General features: G+C 39.5%; 1 protein-coding gene across 2 annotated transcripts in view; it reads right to left on the bottom strand.

Annotated features, from left to right (window-relative positions):
* Positions 1-19,732, bottom strand: part of PLPP1 (phospholipid phosphatase 1) — a 107,334-nt gene that overhangs the window by 48,060 nt on the left and 39,542 nt on the right. Inside the window, exon 2 of one of the 2 annotated variants that reach the window (XM_003925851.4) lies at positions 17,074-17,228. The exons of the other annotated variant lie outside the window; for it this stretch is intronic. Coding sequence (XP_003925900.1) covers positions 17,074-17,228 — 155 coding nt within the window. The remainder of the gene's footprint in view (positions 1-17,073; positions 17,229-19,732) is intronic. 2 annotated transcript variants of the gene reach the window in all.

Raw genomic sequence — 19,732 nt, 5'->3', positions numbered from 1 at the left:
AAGTTTCTTAAGGAAAGATGACAATAGAGTCAAGTACAAAGGCACGTGACAGAGAGCTCTGTTTTTATCATTAGTGTTTTCTGTAAAAAATCATGTCTTATACTCACCTCCTAAAATGGCAAATTTTTGCCTAAATGTGAACTTCAAGCATTCAATTCTCCTTCACTTCACTGAACTTGTCCTACTGATTAATACTACAGCATACTGACTAGTAGTGCTCTGTAAGAGATGCAGGTTAGCAGAAACCCTCCACATGAGGTCTGCTTTAAGACTGACCCAAGTCTGAAAGGCTCTCTTCCTAAGTGATCATGTCCCTGCAGTAATACCATAACCACTAAGCTAACACAGTCACTGTAGAAGTGTTACCTCTCCATGAAGCACCAAGACTTGATGACCATTTGCAGTTCTCATTAATTCCACTAAGGCCATAAAAGCTAAATGACAACCAAGCCTCTGCTACTCTGCCTAAGTGTACTTACCAAAAACATCAAATCTGTTCAATCTATGATAAGAGCTAAAAAGGAGAAGCACATGAAATCACATTTCTTTCATTCTTAGCTCTTTTATTTATCTGCCCATTTTTCATTTAGACACTGAATAAATGAACCAAAGTTTAGTTCTCTGTATTAGTCAATTTGCCAATAGTTGTCAACCCTTTAAAAGTCTTTAAGATGCTACAAGGTTCCCAAAGCTATACTTCTGGTAAATGCTATGCCTTAAAAGGAAAAAAAAAAAAAAACTAAACTAGAGCTGACTTTACTTACACTGGCTCTCATATCCCAATTCAAACTATCCTCTGATTCACCAAATAGTTTTCATTCATAGGAATGGGGTAAAATGGCCACATTTTCAATACACATACCAAGGTTACAGTATAACTTCAAAAGAATTTGCAGAGCTGTGATTTCATTATTACCTGCCCCATACATTAACTAAACACTTAGCCTTCAATCAATAACCATACTCTGATGCAATGAGCAAATTTATTTTGTACATACAAAGAACCACTATTTCTTTTTCTTTTCTTTCTTTCTTCCTTTCTTTAATTCTTTCTTCTTTTCTCCCTTTCTCTCTTTTTTTTGTAGATGGTGCCTTGCTCTGTTGCTCTGGTGCCTAGGCTGGGGTGCAGTGGCACAATCTCGGCTCACTGCACCCTCCACTTCCAGGGTTCAAGCAATTATCCTTCCTCAGCCTCCTGATTAGCTAGGATTATAGGCACCCACCACCATGCCCAGCTAATTTTTGTATTTTTAGTAGAGAAGGTTTCCACCATGTTGGCCAGGCTGGTCTCAAACTCCTGACCTCAAGTAATCTGCCTGGCTCAGCCTCCCAAAGTGCTGAGATTACCTGCATGAGGCGTGGCGCCCAGCCAAAAAACCACGACCTCTATAATCCAATTTAATCTACACAAAATAATGGAAACTTTTACTGCCTACAAAGCATATTTCTGAATTGGCTGCATTTTTCAATAAGCATTTCTTTCTTTTGGAATAGTATATTTAGAATAGAAATTAAATTCAGATAAAATAGAATTAGTGTCCAAAACTCACTACGCTGTATGTCCTTTTCTCAGAGAAAACAAGCCCAAATATAGAGGCCCAAATTTTTATTAGAAATGCTATTAACATATATGTCCATTAGATCCGACTTTCAAGATGGCCGCCTAAGAACAGCTCAGGACTTCAGCTCCCAGTGAAAGTGCAGAGGGTGAGTGGACGCCGCATTTACAGACGAACTCTTATTGCCCACAGACCAGGAGATACCCAGGCAGAGGGGTCGCCAGCGTCGCAGTCCCAGCCGGTGCGGCTGTTTTGGCCCCCGCGGGGCTGATTCCGCCCGCGCGGCTGCTGTGACCACGCCCTGTTGCTGCGGTTCTCCGTACAAAAGCCACTGGTCTGGGAGCCCTCTTAGCTGGCGAGCAGAGCCCTGAGACGGCAGAGTTGCCCATTCATCTGAAATAGCGAGTCAGGCCAGGAGACTCCTAGGCAAAAAATCCGCCAGGAGCCGGCGCCGCGGTTCGAGCCGACTCCGTGAGTCCCAGCACGGGAGATCCCGGCGCCTTTTCAACAAGCGACCAGAACGCGGGGTCGTTCAACTTAAAAGAAAAGACTCTGAGTCAGGGAGCCAGGTGATCAGGCTCGGTTGGTCCCACCCCTCCACCCCCAACAACAACGAAAACAAAAACAGTAATTGGAAACCCTCTGGGTTGAGCCCTTCAAACCGAGCACAGCTGAACCGGGACGGTCCGGCTCCGTGGGGGAGGGGCTTCCGCCATTACTGAGACTCTCCACCTCTGCGGAGGCAGGCTGCCGTTGCCGAGGCAACCCGCCGTTGCCGAGGCAACCTGCCACAACAGAGAGAGTCCGCCATAACAGAGGCGGGGCCACCATTGCCCAGACAGTTCTAACTACGCCCATATAAAAAGGACTACAGGGAAGAGCTCAGGGCAGCTGGGCGGGTCCGACCTGAAAAAAAAAAAATCAAAAAAGGCAGTAGTGCAACGGAAACTCATAAAGCTCCAACTCCCTGGGACAGAGACAGACAACAGGTGGATAAACCCACAAAAATGGGTAGAAACCAGCGTAAAAAGGATGAAAACTCCCGAAACCAGAACACCTCTCCTCCTAAAAGTGATCACAACTCCTCACCAGCAAGGGAACCAGACCGGATGGAGAAGGAGGGTGATGAAATGACAGAATCAGACTTCAGAAGATGGGTAGTAAGAAACTACAATGAGCTAAAAGAACATGTTCTAACCCATCGCAAAGAAAATAGGAACCTTGAAAAAAGATTGGACGAACTGCTGACGAGAATGGACAGCATAGAGAGGAGAATAAGTGAATTGATGGAGCTGAAAAACGCAACACGAGAACTTCGTGAAGCATGCACAAGCTTCAACAGCTGAATTGACCAAGCAGAAGAAAGGATATCAGAGGTCGAAGACCAACTCAATGAAATAAAAAGAGAAGGCAAGAACAGAGAAAAAAGCGCAAAAAGGAATGAACAAAATCTTCAAGAAATGTGGGACTATGTGAAAAGACCTAATCTACGTCTGATAGGTGTACCTGAATGTGATGAAGAGAATGAATCCAAGCTGGAAAATACTCTTCAGGATATTATCCAGGAAAACTTCCCCAACCTAGCAAGGCAGACCAATATTCAAATCCAGGAAATACAGAGAACACCACAGAGATATTCCTCAAGAAGAGCAACCCCAAGGCACATAATCGTCAGATTCACCAGGGTTGAAATGAAAGAGAAAATTCTAAGGGCAGCCAGAGAGAAAGGTCGGGTTACCCACAAAGGGAAGCCCATTAGACTCACAGCAGATCTCTCAGCAGAAACCCTACAAGCCAGAAGAGACTGGGGGCCAATATTCAACATCCTTAAAGAAAAGAACTTTCAACCCAGAATCTCCTATCCAGCCAAACTCAGCTTCATAAGTGAAGGAAAAATAAAATCCTTTGTGAACAAGCAAGCACTCAGAGATTTCATCACCACCAAACCTGCTCTACAAGAACTCCTGAAAGAGGCTCTACACATATAAAGGAACAACCAGTACCAGCCACTCCAAAAACACACCAAATGGTAAAAAAGCAGCAACACAATCAAGAATCTGCATCAACTAACCAACAAAACAGCCAGGTAGCATCAAAATGACAGCATCAAATTCACACATAACAATACTATCCCTAAATGTCAATGGACTAAATGCCCCAATCAAAAGACACAGACTGGCAAATTGGATAAAAAGCCAAAACCCATCAGTGTGCTGTATCCAGGAAACCCATCTTACATGCAAGGATACACAAAGGCTCAAAATAAAGGGATGGAGGAAGATCTACCAAGCAAACGGAGAGCAAAAAAAGGCAGGAGTTGCAATTCTCATCTCTGATAAAATAGACTTTAAAGCAACAAAGATCAAAAGAGACAAAGAAGGACATTACATAATGGTAAAAGGATCACTGCAACAAGAAGAGCTAACGATCCTAAATATATATGCACCCAATACAGGAGCACCCAGATACATAAGGCAAGTTCTTAATGACTTACAAAGAGACTTAGACTCCCACACAATAATAGTGGGAGACTTTAACACCCCATTGTCAATATTAGACAGATCAACCAGACAGAAAATCAACAAGGATATCCAGGACCTGAACACAGACCTGGAACGAGCAAACCTAATAGACATTTACAGAACTCTCCACCCCAAATCCACAGAATATACATTCTTCTCAGCACCACATCACACCTACTCTAAAATTGACCACATAATTGGCAATAAATCACTCCTCAGCAAATGCAAAAGAACAGAAATCATAACAAACAGTCTCTCAGACCACAGTGCAATCGAGTTAGAACTCAGAATGCAGAAACTAACTCAGAACCGCACAGCTTCATGGAAACTGAACAACTTGCTCTTGAATGTTGACTGGATAAACAATGAAATGAAGGCAGAAATAAAGATGTTCTTCGAAACCAATGAGAACGAAGACACAACATACCAGAATCTCTGGGACACATTTAAAGCAGTCTCTAGAGGAAAATATATAGCAATGAGTGCCCACATGAGAAGAAAGGAGAGATCGAAAATTGACACCCTATCATCAAAATTGAAAGAGCTAGAGGAACAAGATCAAAAAAACTCAAAACCTAGCAGAAGACAGGAAATAACTAAGATCAGAGCAGAACTGAAGGAAATAGAGACACAAAAAACTCTTCAAAAAATCAATAAATCCAGGAGCTGGTTTTTTGAAAAGATCAACAAAATAGACAGACCACTAGCCAGATTAATAAAAAAGAAAAGAGAGAATAACCAAATTGATGCAATAAAAAACGATAAAGGGGATATCACCACAGATTCCACAGAAATCCAAACCATCATCAGAGATTATTACAAACAACTCTATGCACATAAACTAGTAAACCTGGAAGAAATGGATAAATTCCTGGACACCTGCAACCTCCCAAGCCTAAACCTGGAAGAAGCCGAAACACTGAATAGACCAATAACATGGTCTGAAGTCGAGGCAGCAATAAAGAGCCTACCACCCAAAAAAAGCCCAGGTCCAGATGGGTTCACAGCTGAATTCTACCAGACATACAAGGAGGAGCTGATACTATTCCTTCTGAAACTATTCCAGACAATCCAAAAAGAGGGAATCCTTCCCAAATCATTTTACGAGACAAACATCATCCTGATACCAAAACCCGGCAGAGACTCAACAAGAAAAGAAAATTTCAGACCAATATCCATGATGAACATAGATGCAAAAATCTTCAATAAAATACTGGCAAACCGATTGCAACAGCATATCAAAAAGCTCATCCACCATGATCAAGTAGGATTCATCCCGGGGATGCAAGGCTGGTTCAACATACGCAAGTCCATAAACGTAATTCACCACATAAACAGAACCAAAGACAAAAACCACATGATTATCTCGATTGATGCAGAGAAGGCTTTTGACAAAATTCAACAACCCTTTATGCTAAAAACCCTCAATAAACTAGGTATTGACGGAACGTATCTCAAAACAATAAAAGCTATTTACGACAAACCAACAGCCAATATCATACTGAATGGGCAAAAACTGGAAGCATTCCCTTTGAAATCTGGCACTAGACAAGGATGCCCTCTCTCACCACTCCTATTCAATATAGTACTGGAAGTTCTAGCCAGAGCAATCAGACAAGAAAAAGAAATAAAGGGTATCCAAATTGGAAAGGAGGAAATCAAATTGTCTCTATTTGCAGATGACATGATTGTATATCTGGAAGACCCCATCATCTCAGCCCAAAATCTCCTGAAACTGATAAACAACTTCAGCAAAGTCTCAGGATACAAAATCAACGTGCAAAAATCACAAGCATTCCTATACACCACTAATAGACTTCAAGAGAGCCAAATCAAGAACGAACTGCCATTCACAATTGCTACAAAGAGAATAAAGTACCTAGGAATACAACTAACAAGGAACGTAAAGGACCTCTTCAAGGAGAACTACAAGCCATTGCTCAACGAAATAAGAGAGGATACAAACAGATGGAGAAACATTCCATGTTCATGGTTAGGAAGAATCAACATCGTGAAAATGGCCATACTGCCCAAAGTAATTTACAGATTCAACGCTATTCCCATCAAGCTACCAATGACCTTCTTCACAGAACTGGAAAAAAACACCTTAAACTTCATATGGAACCAAAAGAGAGCCCGCATAGCCAAGTCAATTCTAAGCAAAAAGAACAAAGCGGGAGGCATCACACTACCGGACTTCAAACTATACTACAAGGCTACAGTAATCAAAACAGCATGGTACTGGTACCAAAACAGAGATATAGACCAATGGAACAGAACAGAGGCCTCACAGGAAATACAACATACCCACAACCATCTGATCTTCGACAAACCTGACAAAAACAAGCAATGGGGAAAGGACTCCCTGTTTAATAAATGGTATTGGGAAAACTGGCTAGCCATGTGCAGAAAGCAGAAACAGGACCCCTTCCTGACACCTTACACCAAAATTAACTCCAGATGGATTAAAGACTTAAACATCAGACCTAATACCATAAAAACCTTAGAAGAAAATCTAGGCAAAACCATTCAGGACATAGGTGTAGGCAAGGACTTCATGACCAAAACGCCAAAAGCAATGGCAACAAAAGCCAAAATAGACAAATGGGACCTAATCAAACTCCACAGCTTCTGCACGGCAAAAGAAACAGTCAGTAGAGTGAATCGGCAACCAACAGAATGGGAAAAAATTTTTGCAGTCTACCCATCTGACAAGGGGCTGATATCCAGAATTTACAAAGAACTAAAGCAGATCTACAAGAAAAAAACACACAAGCCCATTCAAAAATGGGCAAAGGATATGAACAGATACTTTACAAAAGAAGACATACAGGAGGCCAACAAACATATGAAAAAATGCTCATCATCACTGGTCATCAGAGAAATGCAAATCAAAACCACATTGAGATACCATCTCACACCAGTTAGAATGGCGATCATTAAAAAATCGGGAAACAACAGATGCTGGAGAGGATGTGGAGAAATAGGAACACTTTTACACTGTTGGTGGGAATGTAAATTAATTCAACCATTGTGGAAGACAGTGTGGCGATTCCTCAAGGACCTAAAAATAGAAATCCCATTTGACCCAGCAATCCCATTACTGGGTATATATCCAAAGGATTATAAATCATTCTACTACAAGGACACGTGCACACGAATGTTCATTGCAGCACTGTTTACAATAGCAAAGACCTGGAACCAACCCAAATGCCCAACGATGATAGACTGGATAGGGAAAATGTGGTACATATACACCATGGAATATTATGCAGCCATCAAAAACGATGAGTTCACGTCCTTTATAGGGACATGGATGAACCTGGAAACCATCATTCTCAGCAAACTGACACAAGAGCAGAAAATCAAACACCGTATATTCTCGCTCATAGGCGGGTGTTGAACAATGAGAACACATGGACACAGGGAGGGGAGCACTACACACTGGGGTCTGTTGGGGGGAAATGGGGGAGGGGCGGGGGGTGGGGAGGTGGGAAGAGATAGCATGGGGAGAAATGACAGATACAGGTGAGGGGACGGAAGGCAGCAAAGCACACTGCCATGTGTGTACCTATGCAACAATCTTGCATGTTCATCACATGTACCCCAAAACCTAAAATGCAATTAAAAAAAAAAAAAAAAAAAAAAACATATATGTCCATTAATATTAAGCGTTTTTTTTTCCTCTGACCATAAAACCATGTTAGAAATTATTCTTAGATTTAGAAAAAAAGTTTGTGGGTATTTTTTAGGAAGTCGGGGAACAAAATAAAACCATATACAAAGGATAACACCCCATTTTTAAAAATTAAAATATTCATGTAGACAAATACTAAGTAAATGTACTGTGCAAGGAATTCTGCTAGGTGCTAGTAGGAATACAAATTGAATAAGGCACAGTACATAACTATAGACAGAATAAATTGTGGTACAAAGAACTCTGAGTGTTCAAAAGAAAAGAAGAGTTGGTGATGCCTCTGAGTGGTAATATTTGATAAGCCAGCAGTTATGAGAGTCTGCATCTCAGCAGAAGGGGTCTAGGACCAAGACAGAGATTTGGAAATATAGGACCACAGAGGTGCAAAACACTGTACAGGATGTATATAAACAGAAAAGAAGTGAAGGGTGAAGCACACAGCAACAGCAAAGGAAGAACATGAGCGGTGGAAGAAGATCCACTAAGGTAGGCTTGGGTGGGCTGAGGGCAGGTCAGAAGAAAGTGACATCACCGTGGCCACATCAGAAAGAGAGGACATTCAGGAGGTGGAGATTCACCCACAATGCCCAATATGGCAACCAATGGGTTTTCAATTGACAGTAAAAGAGGTTTTAATAAGAAAGGGTAACACCAGACTGCAGGTTTTAATAAGGAAATATAAGAAAATATGCATGAATCTACCACAAATGCACACTATTCTGAGAGGAGGCTACCATCACCACAGGCCTTAGAAATATGCATGAATCTACCACAAATGAGCACTATTCAAGAGAAGAGGCTGCTATCACTAAAGACCTTAGAAACATTTTAAAATTGATAATAATAGCCAGTATTTGTCATATCTCATATAAGCCCATGAGATGTACTAAATCAATGCCATTACCCAATGCCATTTCATCTTGACTATCTATCTAAACCTAAATACAGACCCCTGAAAGCGGATGAAGAGAAAGACCAAACCAAGGGTTGTTCACTGACCCGCTTAAGGCTCAAAAAGATCAGCTCTTTCAGATTCCTGTTCTGGAAATATGGAGATTGTAACAAAAACTGAGTAAGTTCAAGGTGGCATGTAGCATTGGGCCATTTACAGGGAAAACTGGCTGAAGGAGAAGCTGAGAACGAAGTAGGTCTACAGAGGAGGAAGTGGTGACTAGCCTGGCCCCTGAAAGGGCAAAATGGGAAGGTAGCTCTGGTTCTCCATTCCCAAAAGGCCTCAGTGATCTTGCTGTTTGGGGTTACTAGAGTGCCTTGTATCCTTTTCAACAAAGCACAGTTTTACTTAATCCAGTTAGAAAGAATTTCTACTCCTTGAAAATCTTGCTGTTTGGGGTTACTAGAGTGCCTTGTATCCTTTTCAACAAAGCCCAGTTTTACTTAATCCAGTTAGAAAGAATTTCTACTCCTTGAAACCAAGAGAGACCGAGCAAAAACAATTATAATTTAACAATTCCCCCTACTTTGACAACATCTAGGTTATTTTTAATTTTTTGATTACCCTTTATGATGCTATAGTAAACATTTCCTAATACAAATTCTTGTTTGCATTTCTAATTATTTCCTTAATATACATTTTTATGTGGAATTAAGATATAAACATTAAGTTCCTTGATAAGCTATCCCAAAGGGGTTAGTGCACACCACTAACTTACATCACCAGACACAGTGTACAAAAGTGTAGATAAATGCAAATATTTAAATAGATACCTGATATTATCTTTGACATTTCCTCAAGATTTCAAGGCAAAAATGAAAGAGTTCCCTTTCTTCATTTATCAGTTCAAGTCAAAAATCCTTTTCCTTTTACCCGAAAGATTACATCTCTAAAACCCTTTCATCATTTCTCAAATGACTACACATGTCAAACACTGTTTCTCTTATTACTTGAGCTGTCAGAATTCATTTTTACTCTTCCCCTTTTCTTTAATTGAGCTATAATTTACATACATAAAATTCACCCAGTCTAAGTATATATATGTAATTCAATGGCTTTGGTAAATTTATATAGCTATGCAATATCACCACGATCTAGTTTTAGAACATTTTAATTCCCCCTAAATTCCCTTGAGCCCATTTGCATTCAATTGCTGCTTCCACTAACAAACCCAGGCAACCACTCATCTGCTTTCTGTCTCTACATAAATTTGCCTTTTCTAGACATTTCAAATAAATGGAATTACACAATATGTAGTATTTTGTATGTAGCTTTTATCACTTAGTATGTTTTTGAGGTTCATCTGTGTTACAACATGCATTTTTTTCCTTTTTTACTAATTAATAGCAATCAATTGTATGTATATACACATTCAGTTTATCCACTCACCAGTTAATGGACACTTAGGTTGTTTACAATTTTGTGCTATTGTAACTAATACTATGAACATTCATAGGCAAGTATTTTTGAAAATATGTTTCCATTTCTAATGGGTAGATACCTACAAGTGGGATTGCTAGGTCATATGGTAAGTTGATGCTTAAATTTTTCAGAAATTGCCAAACTGTTTTCCAAAGAGATACACCCTTTTTTTACATTCCCACATTCCACTTTTTGATACATTCACTAGTCAGTTCGCCCGTGACTCAGACTCTGCATAGTAAGCTCATACTCAGCCATAAATAAACACAACTTTCTATCTTTTACCAGGGAATATTTATAATGGTTCAAGACAGAGCATGTGACACAGTAATTTATTGCTTCCACAAACCAAATACCACAAGAACACTTCGCATCCTTTACTAGAGACAGGATAGGACAGCATACGAATATGGTCACGCCACATCTTCTTCAACTTACTCTTGCGCAAATGCTCAGGATCTTGGAACCATAATACCAATGTTAACAAACTCTTTTAGTTAGAAATATTGGTGGTGGGGTATCCAGCAAAACTGAGAAACTGGTTAAAAACTATTTTACATGAGAAGGAAACTCTTCTAATATTAGGGAAAATTATAAAATTGCCTTCACAAAATAATCTTTTAAAGTTCACCTACATAGCACCATGGATATACTGTTCCTTTTTGTTGCTGAACAGTATTCCATTGCACTAATCTAAAATATAGCAGATGCTATCTCCAAAGGGAGATATATATAATACATATATAATATATATACATTATATATATATACACATGTGTATGTGTAGATCCACTCAGGTTCAGAGACAACCAATCACTTCTAAAAAGCCTAGTCAGCTACACAGTCTGCTGAGCCACAGGACAAGGAATTAAGTTTCATTTATTGCGAATTCTCAAAATATAGTTATTTTGATCTTTTTTTTCTTTTGGTACTTTCTTAGAAACAGACAAAACTAAACTCACAAACATAACATAACAGTTAAGTTTCCAAAATACTATGTAAAAATGGGTATATAGTTTAGGCATTTAAATTTCAAGTATATAAAAATGAAAATAGAAAAAATTCTAATGGGTTTTTAAAAAATAAAAATAGCCTTCCTTATTTGAAAAACAATGTTCAAGGAAGGCTAAAAAACAAAAAATATAGAAGATAAAATGAAAATAACTCATATACTAACAATACCACTATTCAGAGAGAACCATTACTATTATTTTCCCTCTACTCTCAATATATTACAAAAATCTTTCCATGTCAATAAATATCATGAAAAATTATGAAATAACTATAATATTTAATCACTAGAATAAATCATAAAACAGTCCCATACAGCTGAACTTATTTATTTCCAATTTTCTGCTATAAAAAGTGCTGTAATCAACAGTCTTGTGACTAATTCTCTACATGAAACTTACATTTCTACGATAAATTGCTTCCAGTATAATTTCTAGGTCAAACAATATACCCTTTTTGATGCCAATTTATATCCCTGCCAGATTTGTGTACGAGAACACCTGTTTTCTATGCTTGATAAGCTGGGAAAGTTCTCACCTTTCCTAATATTGACAGGCCAAACTCTTCTCAGTGTTGTTTTAATATGAACTTCGATTTCTCAAGACTTAACAGTCTTAAGAAATGTTAAATATTAAATAAAGCATTTCTTTATATTTCTTGGCAATTTTCTTCTATCAACAGCTTTCTATTTATGCCCTTTCCCATTTTTCTTTGAGGTAGTCATCTGTTTTTCACTAATTAAAAAAATATATAAAGAGGCTGGGTGCGGTGGTTTACACCTGTAATCCCAGTACTTTGGGAGGCCGAGGTGGGTGGATTGCTTGAGGTCAGGAGTTCAAGATCAGCCTGGCCAACACAGTGAAACCCCATCTCTACTAAAGAATACAAAAAATTAGCTGGGTGTGGCAGTGCACACCTGTAGTCTCAGCTCTTTGGGAGGCTGAAGCAGAAGAATAACTTGAACCCAGGAGGCGGAGGTTGCAGTGAGCCGAGATTAGACCACCACACTCCAGCCTGGGTAACAGAGCGAGACTCCATCTAAAACATAAAATCAAATATATAAAGTGATTAAGACTTTTTCACAAACATCTATGTACATTCTGAGTTTAGGTCACCATAAATAATACAGTAACTCTTTAGAAAGAGTTTTATAAGTTGGTCACAAGTACTGGCTATACTGTTATTTTAGGCTAAATTTTTTTTTTTTTTTTTTTGAGACGGAGTTTCGCTCTTGTTACCCAGGCTGGAGTGCAATGGTGCGATCTCGGCTCACTGCAACCTCCGCCTCCTGGGTTCAGGTAATTCTCCTGCCTCAGCCTCCTGAGTAGCTGGGATTACAGGCACGCGCCACCATGCCCAGCTGATTTTTTGTATATTTAGTAGAGACGGGGTTTCACCATGTTGACCGGGATGGTCTCGATCTCTTGACCTCGTGATCCACCTGCCTCGGCCTCCCAAAGTGCTGGGATTACAGGCTTGAGCCACCACGCCCGGCCCTAGGCTAAATATTTTTGATAAAAGGTTATGCCATACGGTAATCATGACTTAAGAAAAGCAGCTACTTACAGTCAATACGCAAGTCAATATAAAATAGCCTATTAAACACACATAAGTTTTCTATCCCAAAACTATATATTTTTAAATCTATACAAAATATACTTATTCATTGCCACATATGGATTTGAGATTTAATACTAACTTTATTGTCACTATCATTACTCTGAAAGTTTGCATACAAAAAATCTTACCTTTTCCTAGAAATAAAAGAATTTATACAAGTAAATGTACAATGAATTACCAAGGGAGAAGGTAGACAGACCTACACAAAACCAAAAATGATGAGAAAAAAGTCTGGTATGAAATCTAATATAAATCATTAAAACACAAAGACAGGCCGGGCGCGGTGGCTCAAGCTTGTAATCCCAGCACTTTGGGAGGCCGAGGCGGGTGGATCACGAGGTCGAGAGATCGAGACCATCCTGGTCAACATGGTGAAACCTCGTCTCTACTAAAAATACAAAAAAATTAGCTGGGCATGGTGGCTCGTGCCTGTAATCCCAGCTACTCAGGAGGCTGAGGCAGGAGAATTGCCTGAACCCAGGAGGTGGAGGTTGCGGTGAGCCGAGATCGCGCCATTGCACTCCAGCCTGGGTAACAAGAGTGAAACTCCGTCTCAAAAAAAAAAAAAAAAAAAAAAAAAAAACACAAAGACAAAAACAAAGTGTTAAGCCAAATAATGCAGAAATCTATAGTTTTCTGAATGTGGTACCTTTTTGGACAGCTAAAGAAGAAACAGTCAAGAATATATTTTTAAAAAAGATTATGAACCTTGCACTGTAAAAATAAATCACCACTTTATATATTTTCTATCATCCCAAATAATCTGTTCAAATTATAAAGCATATGTATATTAGTTATACTAAGCATAAATAATTCACTTTATAGAAATTATGTTCTATGTATAACAACAGATATTATACCAAACTATTAAAACAAATCTACCCTAAGAATTTGCAAGAATCCCTCCTTGCATATTCAAGCACATTTAAGGCCCAGAAAATGGCCAAATATTAATTCTTTAATTAAAAATAAATTGGCATCAGGTTGGGCGTGGTGGCTCATGCCTATAATCCCAGCACTCTGGGAGGCGAGACGGGTGAATCACCTGAGGTCAGGATTTCAACATCAGCCTAACCAACATGGTGAAACCCCATCTCCAATAAAAATACAAAAAAACTGGCCAGGCACAGTGCTCATGCCTGTATCCCAGAACTTTGGGAGGCAAAGGCAGGTGAATCCTGAGGTCAGGAGATCAAGACTATCCTGGCCAACATGGTGAAACTCTGTCTCTACTAAAAATACAAAAAATAGCCAGGTGTGGTGGCACAAACCCGTAATCCTAACTACTCAGGAGGCTGAGGCAGAAGAATCGCTTGAACCCGAGAGGTGGAGGTTGCAGTAAGCCGAGATCGCACCATTGCACTCCAACCTGGTGACAGAGCAAGACTCCATCTCAAAAAATAAACAAAAAAATACAAAAAATTAGCCGAGCATGGTGGTGTGTGCCTATAGTCCCAGCTACTCTAGAGACTGAGGCAAGAGAATTGCTTGAACCCAGGAGGTAGAGGTTGCAGTTGCAGTGAGCCAAGATCATGCAACTGCACTTCAGCCTGGGCAACACGGCAAGACTCTGTCTCAAAAAACAAACAAATAAATAAATAATTGGCATTAAAATATTTTTCCAGGTTGATTCTAACAGCAAACTCACAGGAATTAATACCCAAGAACTCAAGGATTCATACCAGGTCTTTTTCCACTCCTTAAAAAAAAATTTAGCCCTACTGCTCTTTATTTAAGCTGCTTGATATTATAACACTATAACTCGAAAATATTTGTTATAAAGATAAGTTAAAAAAAAACAAGGCAGAAAACTAAACCTGTGGTGTGCTCATAATGATTTAAAAACTGTCAAACTAGGTTGGGCATGGTGGTTTACGCCTATAATCCCAGAACTCTGGGAGGCCAAGGCAGGTGGATCACCTGAGGTCAGGAGTGTGAGACCAGCCTGGCCAAAATGGTGAAGCCCCATCTCTACTAAAAATACAGAAATTAGCCAGGCATGATGGTACGTGCCTGTAGTCCCAACTACTCGGGAGGTCGAGGCAGGAGAATTGATTGAACCTGGGAGGTGGAGGTTGCAGTGAGTCAAAATTGTGCCACTGCACTCCAGCCTGGGCAACAGAGCAAGATTCCATCTAAAAAACAAACAAAAAAACTGTCAAACTAAAGGAAGCATCAAAATGCTACCAGTAGTTGTCTTCAGTTAGAACTAAGGGTTGTTCATTTTCCCTTTCTACTTTATAATAATTTTTTTAATTAATAAAAAGATTATGGGCCAAGCGCATGTTGCCAGGTGGCCAACATAGCAAAACTCCATCGCCACTAAAAATACAAAAATTAGCTGGGTATGGTGACAGGCACCTGTAATTCCAGCTACTTGAGGCTGAGGTGGGAGAATCGCTTGAACCCAAGCTGAGGCGGGTGGATTCCTTAAGGTCAGGAGTTCAAGACCAGCCTGGCCAACATGGCAAAACCCCATCTCTGCATAAAAATTAGCTGGGTGTGGCAGTGCACACCTGTAGTCCCAGCTACTTGGGAGGCTGAGGCAGCAGAATCACTTGAACCCAGGAAGTAGAGGTTGCAGTGAGCCAAGATTGCACCATTGCATTTTAGCCTGAGCGACAAGAGCAAAACTCACTCTCTCAAAAAAAAAAAAAAAAATTACATGTTATTTTTACAATTAAAATAATTTATTCACTCTCAAGCAACTATCTCCGCAACTACAGGGGCAGTTAAAAAAAAAAAAAACTTTATCTGGTAATAGTTGCTCAAAATCATGGTTACCACAACTACTTAGTACTTCATATAAGTACAGTAACACCATCTATTGTCATCTAAGTGGCAGTACTTCCCTGCACACTATTTCTCATTAGCTGAATGGCTGAAATTTAAGTTACCAGTTACGGTGGGATTTATTTCTTAGAAAATGAAGTATCTCCTTAAACTAAATGCTAGATTTTTCTATTCTTTTACTCCCATAAAAGTAGCTATAATCAAATTAGAATTGTAAGAATATATTAATACTTATATATCTTAGAATATAATAAAAATCCTGGATCCCTTCACCTTCAAAATACTGAGCTGAAGACCATTAAAAAAATATCTACCAGACAAAAAGAATGAACTCAGATATATAAACTGGAAAAACAAACAACTAGGTTATTATTCTTAGTCGATTTGGGGGCAAAATAGAGAGAGAAAAGCCAGCCAGTCCTAACGCAGAACAAGGCTGCTTAGTTTACTAAGACTACAGTTTTGTAAGTCATAAATCTAGGAAGGCCATCTGACAAAAGACAGGTGGCCAGAGGAGAAATAAGGTGTGATATGCTACACTGCCAAGACACTCTAAGAGGGAAATCTTCACCCTCCTCCTTCCCTTTTATTTCCAAGTCACATAAAATGACAATGGCAAGATTAAGGAATGAGAGCCAAGGGTAAAGAAAGTAGGCACAATATCCCAAGTGGCAATCTTAACCTAGTTTGTGAATCTTAATCTAGAATGAAAGTTTTTACTTAAAACAGTGAAACCCAATAGTATCCTACAAACTGATAAGCTGTCTGAAGTACAGTACACAGTAAGAAACAGTGACTTTGCTTTTTGGGCTTTTTTTTTTTTTTTTTTTTTGAGACAGAGTTTTGTTGCCCAGGCTGGAGTGCAATGGTGCGAACTTGGCTCACCACAACCTCCACCACCCAGGTTCAAACAACTCTCCTGCCTTGGCCTCCCTAAATGCTGGGATTATAGGCACAAGCCAATAACATGCCAAAATATGCCCAGCCAATAGTGACATATTTTAATGTAGTCCGATAATTTTATTTTGCATATATATTTGTGGTCTTTCTGCTGAGTTTGTTTTCTCAAATTTAATATGCGAAAGTTTTCCTTTTCCATGGCCTCAATTTCCACTTAATAGCATGATAAAGCAAGCATAATCTTAATTTCGGCTCTGCCATACAATAGCTTACTGGGCTTTAACAAGTGTCTGGGCCTAAATTTCTTCAGTTGTTTACTGAGATGAATTGGTCCAAATGACTGAAAAAGACTCCCTATTCAAAAACAATCATTCGATAATTCTTCAGTATGGCATCAAGTTATCCTGGGTAACATCCACCTTTAACTGGAGAAACACTGTCCCTGAACTAAAACAGTGGGTGTATTCCTCAAGCAATCATTCACTATATCAACATTGGTGAAGACAGTACTACGGATTTACCCCCATCCCAACTCCATCACTTCATCCAACCTCCAGCACAACAAACCCATCACTACCTACTTATTAATTTACTTACAGAGGAAATGGGCAAGCCAACCCCCACTAGGATGAGGACAGTGGATGTGACGGTACTGTCATGGTACGGATAGTTGATGCTGTTGTCTTTACAGAAAAAGCCTCTCTGAAATGGATATATTTGGCCCAATTTTAGAACAGCCATAGGCATGGAAGCTGTTGGGGAAGGGAAAAAAAGACACACATGATTAAATTCAATTCACTTCATTACGAAGTAAAGTCTACTGAATGGGATGCAAATGCTAACCATATTTTGCCCTCTCTGGAGATGGATCTCCATTACACCCAAGAGCAAAGATTAAGGAAATCATGCAGCATCATTTGCTTGTCCATATCAGCCCCACCTTTTTCCAAGTATAAATACTCTTACTTGTACTGACCTCCGATTTAAAAATAATCTATAAAACAGACTTCCACATTTTTTTTTTTTTTTGAGACAGAGTCTTGCTCTGTGGCCAAGGCTGGAGTACAGTGGCACAATCCCAGCTCACTACAACCTCTGCCTCCCGGGTTCAAGCAGTTCTCCTGCCTCAGCCTCCCAAGTAGCTGGGACTACAGGCATGTGCCATACACCTAGCTAACTTTTTGATTTTGTTTTTGTTTTTTAATTAGTGACAGCGTTTCACCATGTTAACCAGAATGGTCTTGAGCTCCTGACCTTGTGATCTGCCCGCCTCAGCCTCCCAAAGTGCTGGGATTACAGGCATAAGCCACCACACTCGGCCCAATTCATTTTTAACTGAATTGCTTAAAATTCAACTGTGCTTAAGAAAAAAGGCAAAATTCCATAAATAAATTCAGCAATTAATATCATAACAGCCAAATGTAATCCAAGAGAAGAAACACATAAAATTTGCTTCACACTGGAATTTTTAAATTTTTTTCTACATTAGAATTTAAACTAATAGGGTTAGAAAACAATAGAAACCAACCAGGCACAGTGGCTCATGCCTGTAATCCCAGCACTTTGGGAGGCCAAGGCAGGCAGATCACCTGATGTCAGGAGTTCAAGACCAGCCTGGCCAATATGGTGAAACCCCATCTCTACTAAATATACAAAAACTAGCCAGGTGTGGTGGTGCACTCCTGTAGTCCCAACTACTGGGGAGGCTGAAGCAGGAGAATCATTTGAACTTGGGAAGCAGACATTGCAGTGAGTTGAGATTGCGCCACTGCACTCCAGCCTGGGCGCCAGAGCAAGACTCCATCTCAGGGGGGAAAAAAAAGAAGAAAGAAAGAAAACTATAGAAACTCTAAGTATATATTCAGTAATAAAAATAGAAAGCTTTTTGCTTTCTAAAGACAAACACTGGGTTTTATTAGCCCTGGCAATGCTCTAAGACCATTTTTAACAAGTTATACAGAAATAATTTTCAGCTGAAATTCTGTACCTAAATAAAATGACCCTGAAAGACCAAAGTTAAATCATTTAAATTAGTGGCTTCTTAAGATGTTCAAATTTACCATGTTTTTAGGCTTTGTTTTATACAATGCAAACATTCAAGAATCTACTCACTCACTATATCCACAATACTAAGCCATGCTTAGGGAAGACAAATTAGTATAAAACAAATACTAAAATTCAAGAACCTAAACTGTATATGTAGAAAAAGAATGTATACCCAGTAAATTGTTTAAAAAGAAATCCCAAGGTAGATTTTTTGGGGGAAATGATGAAACTGTTCTGTATCCTGACTGAGATGGTAATTCCACAACTCTTTTATTGCATATAAAGTTAAGAAGGAATACCATAAAAGGCAGAAATATGCCATAAAAATAGAAATATAATTACTAAAATGGCATAGAAGTACCTATAGGAATTCAGAGGTCAACACAAACTGAAGGAGTTAGAAAAGACTATTAAAAAAGAGGCAACTGAATTGAACTTGAAATGACAAGTAAAACACAGGCAATAGGGAGGAGCACAGTGAGACCTTTTAGCGCGGCAGAGGGAGGTAGGGAAGCATCAACAAGAGCAAAGTGAGCAAGACGTTTTCAAGGTACATACATTTTGTAGCCAACATGTATTGCATGCTTGCACATGCTGGGAGCTAGGCTACACAGATTAACTCAATCTTACCGCTTCTCGACCTTTTGGCTAAGATCAAGTGATTAACTCAATCTGTGAGGTACTTATTATCGCTACTTGCTTTTTTCATACAATGTTGTTAAAGCTTAGAGAAATGAGGAACATTGCTGAAACTAGAAAGTGGTGGAACCAGGATTCTAACACAAGCTATCTCTTTCTAGAGTCAGGGAATATATGACTTCGCATGGAGACAAGTGATCTGGCTAAGTTAACAGGTTAGAATTGTAGCAAAGAAGATATGATTGGGAGAAGGGGAACCTGTCCTTTAAAAACCTCACTCAGGGCCGGGCGCGGTGGCTCACGCCTGTAATCCCAGCACTTTGGGAGGCCGAGGCGGGTGGATCATGAGGTCAAGATATCGAGACTATCCTGGTCAACATGGTGAAACCCCGTCTCTACTAAAAATACAAAAAATTAGCTGGGCATGGTGGCATGTGCCTGTAATCCCAGCTACTCTGGAGGCTGAGGCAAGAGAACTGCCTGAACCCAGGAGGTGGAGGTTGTGGTGAGCCGAGATCACGCCATTGCACTCCAGCCTGGGTACCAAGAGCGAAACTCCGTCTCAAAAAAA

The sequence above is a fragment of the Saimiri boliviensis genome, chromosome 1 (assembly GCF_048565385.1).
Source record: "Saimiri boliviensis isolate mSaiBol1 chromosome 1, mSaiBol1.pri, whole genome shotgun sequence".
NCBI classification, from domain to species: Eukaryota; Metazoa; Chordata; class Mammalia; order Primates; family Cebidae; genus Saimiri; species Saimiri boliviensis.
Note: the sequence above shows the minus strand (reverse complement) of the source record. Positions and strands in the feature narration are given on the sequence as shown.